The sequence below is a fragment of the Anopheles bellator genome, chromosome 1 (assembly GCF_943735745.2).
Source record: "Anopheles bellator chromosome 1, idAnoBellAS_SP24_06.2, whole genome shotgun sequence".
Taxonomy (NCBI): Eukaryota; Metazoa; Arthropoda; class Insecta; order Diptera; family Culicidae; genus Anopheles; species Anopheles bellator.
The window spans coordinates 40,326,602-40,342,380 of NC_071285.1; the positions used below are offsets into that span (position 1 = coordinate 40,326,602).

At 49.6% G+C, this 15,779-nt stretch overlaps 2 protein-coding genes across 2 annotated transcripts in view; both read right to left on the reverse strand.

Annotated features, from left to right (window-relative positions):
• Positions 1 to 701: 701 nt before the first annotated feature.
• Positions 702 to 2,642, reverse strand: LOC131209378 (UDP-glycosyltransferase UGT5-like). The gene is made up of 4 exons (XM_058202438.1): positions 2,625 to 2,642; positions 2,312 to 2,506; positions 2,010 to 2,242; positions 702 to 1,951 (listed from the first exon to the last, which is right to left on the reverse strand). The coding sequence occupies exons 2-4, from the start codon at positions 2,431 to 2,433 to the stop codon at positions 723 to 725; spliced, it is 1,584 nt and encodes a 527-aa protein (XP_058058421.1). The 5' UTR covers positions 2,434 to 2,506; positions 2,625 to 2,642; the 3' UTR covers positions 702 to 722.
• A 2,858-nt stretch (positions 2,643 to 5,500) lies between these two features.
• LOC131216373 (DNA-binding protein D-ETS-3-like) overlaps positions 5,501 to 15,779 on the reverse strand; it is a 28,507-nt gene continuing 18,228 nt past the window's right edge. The window contains exons 4-6 of the mRNA XM_058210848.1: positions 14,072 to 14,261; positions 8,230 to 8,435; positions 5,501 to 5,637 (exon numbers count right to left, since the gene is read on the reverse strand). Coding sequence (XP_058066831.1) covers positions 5,501 to 5,637; positions 8,230 to 8,435; positions 14,072 to 14,261 — 533 coding nt within the window. The remainder of the gene's footprint in view (positions 5,638 to 8,229; positions 8,436 to 14,071; positions 14,262 to 15,779) is intronic.

Here is a 15,779-nt window from a genome sequence, read left to right on the forward strand (position 1 = left end):
AAATGGCATGCTGCTATGCCATTTCAATTCCGTTTTTTGCGTTAGAGGCAACAGCATTGGATTACCGGGATGCGGCACGTGGAACCAATTGCTCAAACAACTTTGTGCGACGCAATCGAAGTTCGTTGTCGGCAGACGGTCTCGAAGAAGCTCCCGAGGTATGGGGCACCCCCGAAGATTTCCAAGTACCAAGTGGAGGCCATCATCCGCCACTAGACGTGTATATAACAGATAGGCCAACAGAGCAGTAGCGCCAGAATAGTTTCTACGGTTCTCCACGCTCACATCACAACTACGCATCATTCACGATGTCCTTCAGTGTTCTGCGAGTCCTGACTGTGTTTACGTTGTTGCTGGTGGTTCCGTTCACGATGGCAGCGACCGTCTGTGGCATCGAAGAGAAGACAGAATACGGTACTCTACTCAGCGTGTTTTGTGACGCAATAACCAGCTTAACTGGGCTAATTCAAACCAGCCTCGCTCCAGCCGCTTTCTGCGTATAATTCGGGTGTCGGGTGAAATGAGATCTTCGGATAGGACAAACACCGGGCCATCTAGGAAGCCTCATCCCAATGGAGACTGACGGCACCGACATCGCAATTGAATATCTCACAATGTATTCCAATAAACGATTTACACTAGCTCTACTTATGATTAGTTTTCGTGATGAACGATCGACCACGTGATCTCCTTATGAGGCTACCACTAACCACTTCCAATGGTTACGACACTTTGGTTTTGTGACCCACGATGTGCCTTTTTGGGCGCAACCGGGAAAACACCTTTAGGACCAATCCGATCACTGTTGCCAAAAGAACGATGTGTAACGCTAGCACGTCATAACCGTGGGCAGTGAATGCGTCCATCTCGAGTGTAGCCGCCCGTAGACGGTCCTCTTTGTGATGTCGTATCGCCCATTCGATCCACCAAACGGCCCGATCCAGTGGCCGCTCGGGTTGATCGCGAAACAGCGCCGATCGTCGATTGATCGCCTGCTGGTACGTGGCGTTTTCCAGCACCGCTCGGAGGGCACCGACGATGCTGGCTGTAGTGAGTGTCGCCAAATCGAGCTTCACACCGGCACCCGATTGTACCGTGCGATGCAGGTTCAAGTGTTGATCGACGTAGATCGGAATACCAACGATCGGTACCGCGTGGTACGTCGCTTCCTGTGTGCTCATTAGTCCACAGTGACTGATAAACGCTCGGACGTGCGGTTGCGCCAGTATATCGTTCTGCGGGAGCCACGGCCGGATCAGTACATTCGAGCTCGCTCGCCGAGGTAACCGATCGTCATCAAACTTCCACAGAATGTGATACTCCGGCAGGGCGGCGAACGCCTCGAGGAACATCAACTGCCGTTCGACCGTAAACATTTTGCTTCGAAAGTTGGTGCCCATCGCGAACAGTACGGCCCCTTTCGGGGCATCGTCGATAAATTTCTGCAACTCCGCCGTCAACGGTTTCGGAGCGACGATCTGTAGCCCACCGACCGGGATCACGTTCGGTGGAAGGCTTTCGGCTGGATCGAGTGCCGGGTTGGAGTTGGTGAGCATAAGCAGCGTCCTGCGTTCGAGTGGCGCCAGCTCAGGGAGCGGAAAATCGAAACCACTCTGGGCGATCCGAGCAATCCGTGGCAGGAAGACGAACCGCCTGTAGAACGCATCAAACGTGTGGATCAGAGAGTTGAGGTACCGCTGCCCGAACGGCATGGGACGATCGGTGAGTTGGGTAAAGTGTGGCACGTAAGAGGCCTCCTTACGACCTCCGACCAGCTGGTGTGTAAACTGTGGCACTCCAAAGCCGGTCACACTAACCAGTGGTGGGTAGCGGAATTTGTGCAAGAAGCCCAAAGTGCACGGTCCACAGGTGAAGTCATAGATGATGAGCTCGAACCGAAAATCGTCCGGATACTGGAGAAGCTGCTTCAAGCCGTTCGATGTGATGGCACCTGGAATTAAAGGTTGGGATATGAATTCACACTTCCAGTGCTAAATTCTCCTACTTACCTTCACAGCCCAACAGTCCAAAACGGTAGAATGAGATCGTGGCATCGATAGCCATTTCGTTCGAACGCTTCAGTATGTCATTCTTGGCCGCCGTCCCATTGCCGTACAGGATGTTGTAGCTATTCTCCAAATGGATGTAGGTCACGTTTGGTGGAGGCGCTGGGTCCACGTTCACCGACAACACCGTTAGATTGTGGTGCATCTCAGCCAAACGGTTCACAACGGGACGTATCCTAGGGCCGGCCGCACAATGAGTGATCCTCCCCGGAGCCTTGATCTTGGACGTGGATTTCGGTACTTACCATATGAAGTGACTCTGTGAGACGACGCTCATCAGCACCAGAATGTTGCCACATTCTGCCGTACCGAGCAGACGGATAATTAGAACGGCGCACGTAACGCTTGCCAGTGGCTGCTGCATCATTCTTCTATCGGCCGAGCGACCACGACTGACTCTACGACGAGAGACGATTTACTGAATTGTGGTTGATTGCCTCCTGGAGAAAGACACATAGATGGGGCACCGTTTGTGTGCCATTATCATAGCCATAGACCACGGCGGACAGATTATCTACCCAGCAATCTTTGTTTGGTTCCTCCGTCACATATACTCACCGAAAATCCGGCTCCGGCGCATCGAGAGGATTGTGTGGCAGAATCACTGATCTTTTGACTCATCCGTAGATCATCCGTCTGCACTGCACCGATTTAGCGGTTTCTATACTAACCCTGGTAGTGCAGTAAGTTGAGTGCAAAATACTGCTCTGTCCGATCCAATAATAATAACACTAATCTGCCCGGAGCGCATCAGACAACTGTGTCAACTGTGTACCCGGACCCAGGCGGGGTCCGTGACCAGTCCGAGCGGCACACAAACTTGATGCATTGTGTCTGATAATGGCCTATCACAGACGGCAGTTCTCTGTCTACATCGTAAACCACGATCGTACGCTGTATAGATAGTAAAAGTTAATTATACCACCGGTCCGGAGGGGCCCTCCTCTGTGACCCCTCGGAAGAGACTCATTGGAGCGGTGGGTAGGTTTTTGAAACATTCATACGAATTTTATTAATTCTTATATGTATTCCTTTCCTGCTGATGGTCGGACTGCTGTAGTCCTTCAGATGGGCTGTACAGTGAGTGGGTCACGCGGCACGGCGCCACGCCAATATGAAGACGATGATTGAACTTAGACTTTATTCACACACACCAGAGATAGAGTGAGAGAGATAGAGAGAGACAGAGATAGTGATACACGGCCTATACTGGGGCTCGGTAGCGAGTTAGAACTTTGGATGCCCATTCCCGGCATCCTTTTTTTTCGCACTTTCGCGATAATGCACATCTATACATACGACAATGATTTTAATTCTTAGTGTTTTCCGGGCTCCGGAGCAGCTTCGCCGTTTGCCCCGCGCACCCGCCAGTGTTGTTAAGTTTGTGTACTGTTTACCTATTTACAAGTGGCGCAGCTTTGTTTTGCAAACATCGACCAACAAAACCACGGCCCCGAATCTGGTGGCCGGTGGCCGGACTTTGTTTGGATTAATCCGTTCCGGGGATTTCCGTTTTCTCGCTCGTTTTTGTTTGTGTGCCTCCGAAGTTGACAACCAGTGAGTGCTCAGCAATGCTCCACCAAGGTCCGGGCGTCCTGCCGATCGATCGCCGCACGGGAACGGCCTTGCGCTTTCCGTATGTAGAGCCCCCCGGGTTAGTTGATACAGGTGCCACCGTTCCCGGTACTACGGTTTAGGGTACGGAATTTTTTTTGCGTTTTCCGCAGAACTCCGTTTGACTAGATCAAATATACACATCGATAATTTACGGTACACTTACGGTATTTACACACGCATATCTCGTGGTGCTCAACAAGACCTGAACTGAATGACGCAAACGGATCGAACGGGGATATTCGCGGGATGTTCCTGTTTTTTTTTGTCGAGCTTTTGGCCCCGGGCCAAGCCAACAACAGAGAAGTAATGCCGCGGCTGTGTTTGTACGGATGGCGGGATCCTGAGTCGCTGCGGGTGTTGGGTAAAAATGGTTACGAGAACAAACTTTTAACAAGTGTCGTTAACTATCACAGTCTTTATATGTATAAATATTGTTGCTTGCTTCTTTTCACGTTCTTCCGCCTGTGCCGAGCGCGCGTGTCTGTTTCTTCCGATTTCCGGATCAATTTTGGTTTCGTCGTCTATTTGATCTGTACCCCAGATTATGATTTCGATCGAACGGGGAAATGGCCATGGATTGGTTTGCTATTTTGGCTTTGTTTCGTGAAAGTACTCCTTGTGTTTCGGACAGCGGATCTGGACCGCAGTTTGTGACGCGTTCACGGGCAAACACTTGCATTTTGCATAGAAGACTAGACTTTGTTACTTCGTGATCGTGATCGTGTTCTGTAAGATTTTTACCTTTCGCTCGCACGCTGTTCGAACAGCCTCTAAAAGATGTAGTGAAATAAATAGATTCTAAAGTAGTATAAATTAGCTTAGCAAAAAAATCTATCCCTATCTCGACATTATTTACACAGGCTTGGGAAAAGAATGGTAGCAAAGGATAGCGAGGCGCGGGAAAACAAAACCTAACACCAACATTTTAGCGCACCGGTGGGAGCGGTTTGTAAACGGTTTTGTCGCATTTCGTCTGGGGCTTAAGTATACAAACGTGGTATTTGGGTCGGTAGTTGATGTGGACATCATTCTACGTTCTTAGCGCAACATTAAGACCTTAACCCTACACGTGTCCTAGTTGCTTCGAGACGCGGGGTAACTAACCACACGAAAACTCGACGGCGACGGCGACAACCGCCACGACGAAGACATTATCTGAGTAGAATGTACAATTTATTGAGTAGCCCCCACGTCGTGGCCATCCAATGTCTTCATGTGCCCGGCTCTGTCCGCCGGCGTACAACAGATACAGATATTGCTAATCATACACTGACGCTTTGGTTTGATTTTGGGGGTCTTTAAAATACGCCTTCACGCACCCTCCAGTTCCCTCTGTGGGTGTGCCTGGGTGGATCCAGGATTCATTTAAAAGTAGAGACATTCCTTAGGTAGTCTAAAATACATTTATCTAGCTGGGTAGTATTGATAGCGGCGGTAGGTGTAGGTGCCGGAGTATGACTAGGGACGACCCCCGCACTGGCCATGACGGCACGGAATGCGCCAAACTGCCCCTCGACCGGCGGCGCGGTCCCGCCGGAGCCGGGATCTTGGGCGGCGGCCAGGGGTGGAACCGGTGCTGCCAGCAGCGCCACCGGAGCGCAGCCTAGGGCGGGCAGCCGTGCCTCCAGGTCCGGGAGCCGCGCCACCGGGAACCGCTCAAGCCCGCCGTCCTCGCGGGGCTCGTCGCGGGTGTACGGAGGCAGCTGGTGGGGCGGATGCTATTATTCGTACGGGGTGAGCTTCTTGTACAGGTCGAAGTTGTCGACCTGCGCGTGGTGGTGATGGTGGTGGCTGGTGGCCGTCGTCGTTGGCGTTGGTCATGCGTAGTGCGGGTACGAGCCCAGATGGGGCGCGACGTGCGACGGCGTCACGTGGCTCATCGTGTGCGACGGGTAGAGGTTCGTGGCCGGGCTGCCCCAGTTGCCCCACGACGCGGCCGACGGGAAGATGGAGGCTGCCGAGCGAGAGAGAGAGAGAGAAAAGGAGAGAGATTTTCATTAGAAATTTCCTCATTGAACTACAGAGTTGGTGCGTAAAAATAGGTCACAAGTTACAACTGGTTCGTCAAGCTAGAACATCCTTGGAGTATCCCATTTCATTGGGCCGGGAAGTTCTCAGAAGATCTATCCACTGTCCTGGGACTGCTATGAACGAATATTGCTAAACTTGGCCAGGATTGATGATCCCACTTCATTGTTCTACAACTTCTGTGGCAACTAGATCTCTCTTTAATGTTGCAACGGTTGCTAGGCTTTCCATAAACTCCTTTGCAGCCGAAAGCGTTATTCGGTCGGAATGTTTCAAACCTTCAGCAAGGACCTCAATCTACCTGCTATAGTTATTTATAGCAAACCTGAAGGCCCCGAGTGGCCACGCTAATCATCAACGTTTATTAATTATGAACAGTGATTGTTAATTGGCTGTGAATTAATTATGCTGTCACAAGTTTAATGACTGTTTATAATTAAACTCATTCACTCCGATCGTTGTTCCGCTTGTTGATTCGTTCGGAAGGAACGTCCCCGCCCCTGCGTGCTAGTTCTGCTCGGAACTGGCTACAAGCCACCAGTTTGAGGTCACTTTAAAGGACGAACCGAAGTACGCGGCGCGCTCGCCAGCGGAAAATCTGTTTCCAGACCCGTCGAAGGCACGCTAAAAAAAAAGGTGCCCCAAAAATGCCCCACCGAGGCGGAGGCATATTTAACTTTAATGTTTCGCCCTCGCTGTTAGGAAGGGCACGACAGGAGGGACGGTAGGGCACGTACCCAACGTGGCCGACGTGGGGCTGCTCGGAAGCCTCTAACAAACAAGCCGTTCCGAAACGGAACTAGTTAGGGAAACAGAAATTAGACCGAAGGAAGGAAGGTTTCACCGCCGGTCCCTCCCCCGGCGGGAAAAGGGGGTGAAACAACCCACGGACCCACGGCTGGTTCCGGGGGTGACTTTCCGGACCGGACGACGGCACTCGCTCTCCCCGCCAAAGAGAGAAGGTCCCCGCGCCGGAGGAGCTTATAACGCACACCGGGCCCCGAAACGCGTCTCCTTCTGACGTCCGCCGACAACGTTTTCCCCCCCCCTTTTTTCTGTTTGCCTTTTCGAGCGCCTTCCCAACCGGGAAGGTCCTTGCAAGGCGATTGGATGGCAATGGCGCCTCGCAGAGCGGAAAGGATGATACTTGAGTTTTTCCGCCTGCGCCGGCGATAGTTTCCTGCGGCCGCCATTTTCCTCGCCATCCGCGCCGACCGAACCGGGGGCCGGTAGTCGTGGCCTAGACAGGGATGGCCAGTACTGGAAGCGAAAGAGAGGGCCACTCGCGCTCTCTCTCTTACTTCGGCTGCGTTACTGCACCGTGCGCATGAGCTAGTGCAACGGGCTAGATACTAGCCCGACAAGGGCAATCCTTCGCCGAAGGATAACGGGCCCGTGAAGGGGCCACCGATTTTAAAACCGACATTCTTGCGTCTCGCTTCGCGCGCTGGCAGGATGTCCTTCTCCGGCTTCTTCGGGAAGCGAAGGCGAAGGTGATAAGATTGTTTGGCGGCAAGGCACTACCACTGGCCACTGATACTGATACACAGACAGTTGACGCGCAAAAACCGCACCAACACACACCCACACTGAGCCTTGCCGCTGACTCGGTGTGGGTGTAATTTCGCGCTCGAAACGCAAGCGTGTTCCGCTGCGTTGTAAAATCGATGGCGGGCCATCGATGACGGTGTCCTGAAACGGTGACTATCGGATTGGATAAAGCGAACTTTGAAAGCCGCGCAATGGAGGCCGATTAGAGGGTTCCACACAGGACAAACGGCCCACTGAGAAGCCAACTCCGACGTTGGTGGATTATAATTTGATTTAAAATCACCTTATTGCAGACAAAACCGACGTATACGGGCTATTAATCGTAGAAATGGACGCCATCGCTCGACTTTGCATGCCCCTCAGCGATTCCACCTTGATTCATCTTCAAGTTTGATCGGATTATTTTGGTCAATCGATTCAAAGTCGGATGGTTTTTTGGGGCAGCATCACTAGTAAAGAATCTGCTTCCGCTCTACTTACTGGGCTATCTTCAGTCAAAAGGATTGGACAAGAAATCACGATCATTTCGTCATTCCCGAAAGTTCTGATTTCCAATTTTGAACATTTGAAGCGTAAACGCCTAAAGTTATGCAATAAAGCAACATCTAACCGACAACCAAATAATTTTTTTAAACTGTCTTAATTTATTGCCATTCCCTTGCACAATAAATCTCAAGGAAAGTAGAAACAAAAAAAAAGGCCAAATCGCTTTCTCTCGGTCCATTTTAATATGGGTTTTTCTTTCCTTTTAGATCTTTCCGCCTAAACTAGTTCCTTGCGCGATAAGCTAAATTGGGAAAGGAAATATCTCTAAACGGTTGTGAACGAAATGGCGATTACGGTTGGTGGCCCACGGTCCACGGTATCGGCCGTAAAATCTGCTGTCCGTTTGAGAGTTATTTCCCGTGCCAATAATAATCGGGCGCGATCGGGCACCACGGCTCCCAGCCAGAACTTTCGCACTTACCGGAGGATGTCGTCATGCTGTGGTGGGGACTCATGAACGAGCTCAGCTTGGCCCCGTGGTGGTACGGGGACATGAACAGGTCGCTCTGGTACTTGTAGGTTGGGTCCGTCTGGGGCTGCGTGGCCGCCGCCAGGCCCTGAAAGTCGAACTTGTAGGCATACCGCTTGCCGTGCACCTTCGTCATAATGTTCTTATCGTAGTAATATCTGTTCGCCCGAACACCATCGTGTTGGGGCCGGAAAAAGCAGAAAGTAGGGAAGAGAAAGAAAACCGAACCAGATTAGAGGGACTGGGGACGGAAGGGCGATAAAAGTAATGGCAATAAAGAAAGGAAACAACACGCACACACTCACAGAATGTGTCTCAATCAAGTCGAAGAAAACGGGGTCCACGGTTCCCGCCGAGGAAAACCCAAACATGGACTTTCTTCGGCGACTTTTACGACGGAACCCCTCGGCTATCCGGCCGGAGCGCGAAGTGCGTAACGCACGGAGTGAAGTTGTATGTTCCGATTTGTCGGTTCCGATAAGCGACCCCCTGGTCGCCGGTGATGGTGCCAGTGTTCCGACGGCTAATTCGTGCCGATTGCCACGGGGCTACATAGATCCGGTGTGGCGTAACCGCCACTGGACACGCTCGCCACAATGTTCCGAGGGACCTTTTTTCCAGTGTCTTCCCCGTGGGGAGTGGATGCCTTAAAACCTAACCTCAATCCGGCCCCGAGGCCCCTATTCAGAGGAACAGTGGCGTGTAGTTTCCAAAACACCGATTGACAGCTTCGGGAACAATAGGCTGCCTCGGGTTGCCGTATTGCGTACGCGGCACGGACTTCGTCCCTTTTGACACGGTTCCCATTCCGTCATCTCTGGGACCGGGTTTTTAGTGTCGACGTCAAAAGAATAGTGTCAAACCGCTGCTCTGCCGAAGACACACTCAGCCGCTGCACAGCGTTGTTTGTGCCACAAAAAGCGGCCCAACAGTGTCGCTTGTCACTTTTCGAGAGACCCGGAGCTCCTGAGGCTCCTGAGGCTTTTTGTCCGTGCGTGCGTGCACGTGTTTGTGAGAGGGTGCTTTTAATTGACTTCTGGAGGCGTCCGGGCGCTTGAATTGGGAACTGTTTGATTGGCATATGTGAAACAATGGCGACGAAATTGGAAACGTTTCAACCGGCGTGGGGTTAGCACACAGGAGAAGGCACTCCACTCACTGACTAGTAGTAGGCACTGACATGGCGTCTGACAGTGCACAGCTAGTCCAAGGACGAGCGTATTGGTTCGAAATGACGGAATTGGAAAGATACACCATTTCAGACGCGCCATTTTGTTCGTCCTTTAAAATTGAAGGTAAGGAAGGTGCCTGTCACTGGAATTTCCATTCCATGGTCGGGTTTTCCAGGTCCATCAGATTGCCAATCGGCCATATCGCTGGGGCCTGTTCCACTCACCCAGACTACTGTGTGTCGCTGTGCGGTGAAATGCTCAAAATTACATCCATTAAAATCGAAGGAAGCCAACGGACGGACGCCAAAATGTCGAAGGAGAGGGTCGAGAGCTTTAAGCATGGGATTTTGCTCGTCTTCCCCCATCATCGACATCGGGTCGAGCTCATATCCTCATCAGCGGCACCATTATCACACCGTACCCCAGTGTGTGGCATCGTCGTCGTCGTCATCGTCGGGTGATAATGGAAACATCAACATGGCAAACGCAGGGAAGCAGAAAAAAGTGACTCCCTCAGTGGCTTTTATCCCCCCTCCCGTGTCCCACACACTCGGGGCGTCTACCGGGGGGATGCTAAGTACCACCAGACAGGATCCGAAGTGGCCCCACCAGGATGGTACCAGAATGAGCCGGGCGTGTTGCTGTCACTCAACCGTGCGTAAATGCAAATGTGTGGAGAAGAGCACACAGAGCCACTCGAAACCGATGCTCACTTGCCCGGTCCTCCAGAGGGACCATCGACCGTTTTTTTTCTCGTTTCAAGTGGTTTAATGTGTGTACATACACATTCAAGTCCTGTCCTGTCGCACCGGTCGTCCTCTCCGGCAAATTGCCCACACCATCCCACTCGACGCATATCCTGCGGCCGACGGAACCGACCGACAACGAGCGGAAGTGGAATGGAACGGACGATTACCTCGGAATGTGCCGAAATGCGATGCAAATCGACGGGGCTCGGGCGACGGAACAACAGATTGGGAATCAGCACAGACGGGCGACGGGGGGTGGAGTGTCACCACGGGGTGGCGAGAATAAACCCCGCGGGGTGGAGGAAGCTACCGCAGGTTAATGCCAAGCTACGCACCTTCCATCTGAATCTGTGTTTTAATTTTTGTTTAATAAACTGACGCCCAACGGCATGGCGACATTTTTCTGTCAACGCCCTTTTTAATGACCAAATCGATCCCCTTTTTTGCGTTCAAAGCCAGGTGTTTAAATTATGATTATTGAATTATTACACACAATTGTATTTCGGCAGCAACGGCGAAAGATTCACACTCACAAGGTTTCACAATTGTATAATTTGATGTAAAATTTAATACTAAACCTTTCAATATAACTTACTATAAAGATATAGCTCTCCTTTATTCTGGCTTCAGGTTCGAGTATTCTCTCTTCAATTCAATAATGGTAGGTTAGTAAAAGAGCCTTAAATAAAACCACAATATTTTCGATCAACACCTTCGACGATTGACTTCACTTTCAATAATATTTCAAAGGCTCCATCATTTTAGTTTTACTGCAATGTCTCCTTCGATTAGTGATTTTGAATGTTAATTCTGTTTCGCAAAATGGCATAAAAATTTTGTAGATTTACAGAAAAAAAGTCAAATAATTTTTTCAAAGCAAAAAGGCCTAAACTCACTAACAAAACTTTCATGGTAGATCGAAAATCTTTCAGATTCGAAATAGCATCGCAGCAAGCATCGCAGAAAAAATATCTGCGCTTCAGCGTCAATCAGCTGCTGTCATTTCTTTCATAAGGTAATTTATAGTACCAAAAGTTGCGTTGAAGAACTACTAATTGCTTTTGATTGTTTACTATAGCATACTTTTTAATATAATTACGCTATATTTGAAGGACAACTAAAGTTGTGTTCAAGACCAGTACTGAAAGTGTGTGAATCAATGAAGCAAAGAAGTGACTAAACTATTCTTCAAATATAACACACCAGGTATGTTATCAACTGAATGAACTTGTAAATTTCGTCACGGAAAAAGAAACCGATAGAAGTATTTCCAAAAAGGTGCCGTTCAATCCACTAACTGAATGCCGAAAATAGGACCATGGGACCACATTAGGGAACAGGTGTAGTAATGCAAAAGGTTACTCCGCATAACTACCGAAAAAAAATACATAACTTGTCCATTTTCTCCATAACATTCCTAAGTTAATAGAAACTCGTTCGTAAAAGCCCTGCGGGGACAGTAATTTACCGTATGTTGCTGTCTGCCTCTATAATCGCTTTCGATTTAGAAATCGTTTCAATTCAGTCCAAAAAGCAATGCGATGCTGTCGAAAGACCATCGCTGTAACAGCGTGCCATCGTGGCAAACCGAGGCTAAACCACCGAGCAGCAACGCACAACGTTCGGGAGATTGTCTTTTGCCAGGCGGCGCTACTACTACTAGGACCTAGGCAGGAGTCCGCAGGAGTCACCGTCGGTAGCGCTGGGCACCAGTAACCGGATTCCGCTGTTCGGTGTGCAAGCTGTGCGAGAAGTCTATTAGATTTTGGCTAAATCAAAATGTTGTTATTTTTCAATTTACAAATTTGATTGCATGAAGCCATTCCGCTCCGCCCGCTGCCCACGGTGCGCGGGTTGGGCCGGTAGCAGCGGGACACTTTCAGGACACAACTCGCGCAACTTGTGGAGAGGGTTTACGATGAATCGCAAACCCATCATTGCCTGTTTGGTCGTTGTCGGCGTCGTCGACTCCCATGTCCCTCTCCCGGCGCTGGTTTCTGGAAAGAGTGAGGCCAGCCCCCGATAAAGCGAACCCAGCTCGTTCGTTCTCGTCGTGCAGGAATTACGGTCGGGAATAGCTTTTTCGGTAACCGGGTGGGTTTCGCCATGCCAAGACATTTCGGGTGGGCGACACAAAACTTCATGGCGGCATCGGGAACCCAGCAACGACAGCTTGCCAGAGGGATTAATGGAATGTTGCGTTGGTGGGCCCGTATCTGATCCGGAGCCACTGCTGGCACTTTTGCCGAGAACCCTTCGTCCCCGTGTCAAGTACCGCCCGTCCCCGTACCGAAATTGAAATTATTAGATAAATCCTGATAAAATATGCTCCGGACTTTGGCTGGATGGCTGGCTGGCTGGTGTAAACGGGCCGAGCCGTGGTGGGCGAAGATCTTCATCAGCAGTCATCTCCAGTTCGGTAGACGGCCACAGGATGTGGAAGAATCTTATGCCGGAGAGTGACAGAGAGAGACTTGCCGAGTGTCTGGCATGTTCTAGCTCGTTATTAAACTTTGTTCTACGTTGGACGTGAATTCAGAGAGTTGGACTTGTGGAATCATTTTTTGTTTGGTAGTATTTTAGCATTCAAAACGGTACGAAAGGCCATGCATGATGTCGTAAGTGCCGAGTTCGATACCAACGAGCTAGTGGGTTCGATTGGACCAAAAATTGAACGGAAGGACGTTCTTTTGGCTGAAAATTGTAGAGTAGTGCAGGATGCTTGGAAAAGGGCTTGGGGAACTGAATAAAAAACGTGGGCTCTTCCATCGAGAAGGACCACTTTTCTCTAATGCCACGAATGGATGCACAGTTTCTGAATATAATTGGCTTCTTCCCAGGAAGGATGTCCACGGGAACCTCAAGAAGAGGATGCAGAGCCCAAGTTCACAAATTGATCTTGTTTTCTTGAAGTTTTTCATCGAACTTTCCACTTTTTTCCAAAGCAAGATCGAAAATGACAATATTTTCTCCCTAAATAATTCACATGAACGAAGAACTTGGAATTAATTGGCTAAATGCAAAAAAATGGCACCAAACTCATCTAAAAAATCAATCCGGTCTGCTATCGGCCCGCAATCGGAATATGTGGCCGGCACAGAAACAGAACCTAACAAGTTGGCCCATTGATCCAATTTTCCAACCAATCAGCCGGAACATTTGGAAACATTTTCCACTGTTATCACGGAACCCCGGCCACCGATTGTTTCTCATTATCGGCCCCGAAGAAGCAAATCCCATTACGGGTCAAAGATTACACGCACGCAGCGTGGTCCTGCACAGGAGGCATCCTGCGTGGTCCTGCGTCAGAGGAGACCAGCAACGATAAACATTGGTCCTTCTGACTCTCTCTCTCTCTCGCTCGTTCTCTTCGTCCAGTGGTCCAGAACCCTAGTTTGACCGGGACTGATGATGAGGGCGGTGATCGTTAAAGACAATTTGATTTACTGTGATGATTTCTTTTGTTGTCGCGCCCCCTTCGCAAGGACATTCCCGGACCGATGGAAGGATGCTCGGGGCCCGGGGATGAGGACGATGATGATCCTAATTCCGCACACAATCCAAAAGCATCTTTATCCGACCCGGTGCCGACTCCGTGACGAGACTTCAAGAAGGACTTGAATAAGCTGAGCCCAAAATAGGACAGAGAGAGAGAGAGAGAGAGAAAGGGAAAGGATGGCGGGGCCGCGGATGGCGGCAGCGATTTGTTCGAGGTTGTGGCTAATTTGGCGACGACAGAAGCAAATTGAGTGAAAATTGCAATAAAAGTGACATCAAAAGAACATTAAGCATAAATTATGTGGCCCGTCCCCGTGCCTGGGGTTCTAGGTTGATTCCCGTCTCGCTCCCTACCTCCCTCCCGGCGATGCTTACCTTAGTGCCCGGCTCAGCTTGTCGTAGTTCATGTTGGGTTTCGATTTCCGCTCGCCCCAGCGCCGGGCCACCTCGTCCGGGTCCGTGAGCTTGAACTCGCCGTTCGTGCCCTCCCAGGTGATACAGGCGGCGTTGGCGGAGTCGCTGAGCAGCTCGAGCAGAAACTGCCACAGCTGGATCTGTCCCGAGCCTGTAGCGTTGTGTAGGAAAAGTCAGAAAGCGCAAAAAACACGCAAGAAAAACAGCGAAACATTAGTTAACCTTCGGAAGCGTGCTGGTCGGGCGCAACAGGATCCGTTCCGTTGCTGGTGCACATTAATCATTTCACGCGAGGTCCTTCGGTGAGGGCAGCGGCAGCTGTACGGGAAGAGGGACCGCTTCGAACGGGCAAAATTAGGAATCGATCCAAGAAAGCAACAGGGAACAGCGGAGACCTCCTTCTCAAGTCCCACCGAGCCTTAGGTGCTTGTAACACATCCCTAAACACACCCCAGGACCATGTTGTTGGCACCCCTTCGCGGTCGCGCCAAGAAAAGTCCGCTCTCGTTAATGGCGACAGTAATAGTCCCTGTGGTCCCTGCTGGAGGCACCACGCACCCAGAGGAAGGGCTAATTATCATAACATCGTCAACAATAACACCCACTTCTGGCATTGGCTTCTCCCTCCGGTCGGATTCGGCGCAACCACCCCACGGGGTCGAACAGGATTTTTGGGTCGGTTTTTTAGTTGTTCCCCTAGCGCTGTTGATTTGTATTTTTTTTGTGCTACAATCTGGCCGGATTATGTGATTCATCGTTAGGAATCTGTTGGGCCGAGCGAGGAATTTGCTAAACTGTTTAATAGCGACGATGATGGTAAACAAGAAAATCGTCCCTGAATCGTCCCAGAGTGTCTCCTGCTGGGGAGGAACCAATTGGTGTCCTACTGTGGCCTTTTTTAACAGATTTTTCTATTGCCGCCAATGTGTCTTAGCTATAATGAACAGCACAGTAATGTGCATTGCCATAACGTATTAAACTCCAATAAACGTTTATGAGCCGTACTTTGATTTACATTAAATCTAATAAAATTTGCCCGATCTAACGGCCACTGCTTTTAGCAGCGTCGTTCGGAACTGAGCATAGTTCACAATCATTCTAATGTTATGCTTCACAAAACTATCCTTACAACATGAATGACATTAAAACCACGTAATAAATGGATTAGAAATAAGTTAATGTCTATCTCACATTGGAAAACCATCAATCTTATCACTTTAGATCAATCAATAAGCCCCGAGACTAGCATTTAATTATGTTGCTACCATCCTTTAAGCGGTTACTGTTATGGTTATGCACGCATGTTAATAATTTATTATTTTTTACACCTTTTCCGAGTAATGATAGTTTCTGTTTTCGGGCAAAATGGATTTGACTCGATTCACGTGTTTCATACAGCCCAAATTCAAGATCAGCTATGGTACCAAATATGTTGCCGTCTTTGCTGCATTCTGCAAAGAATTCACTAATTAATGATTAGTGTAAAAAAGATGGAATAGTTAGACTAATGCCTCAGTACTGTATCTATCGAATGAGTCGTTGCTGATGAAAAACATGGGAAAATCGTGCATGTTTCAAACTTAGCTGGAAGACCCATAAACGGACTTCAAGAACATTAAATAAAAAATAAATAATAGCATATCGACACATAAACTTACCGATTTTTAAG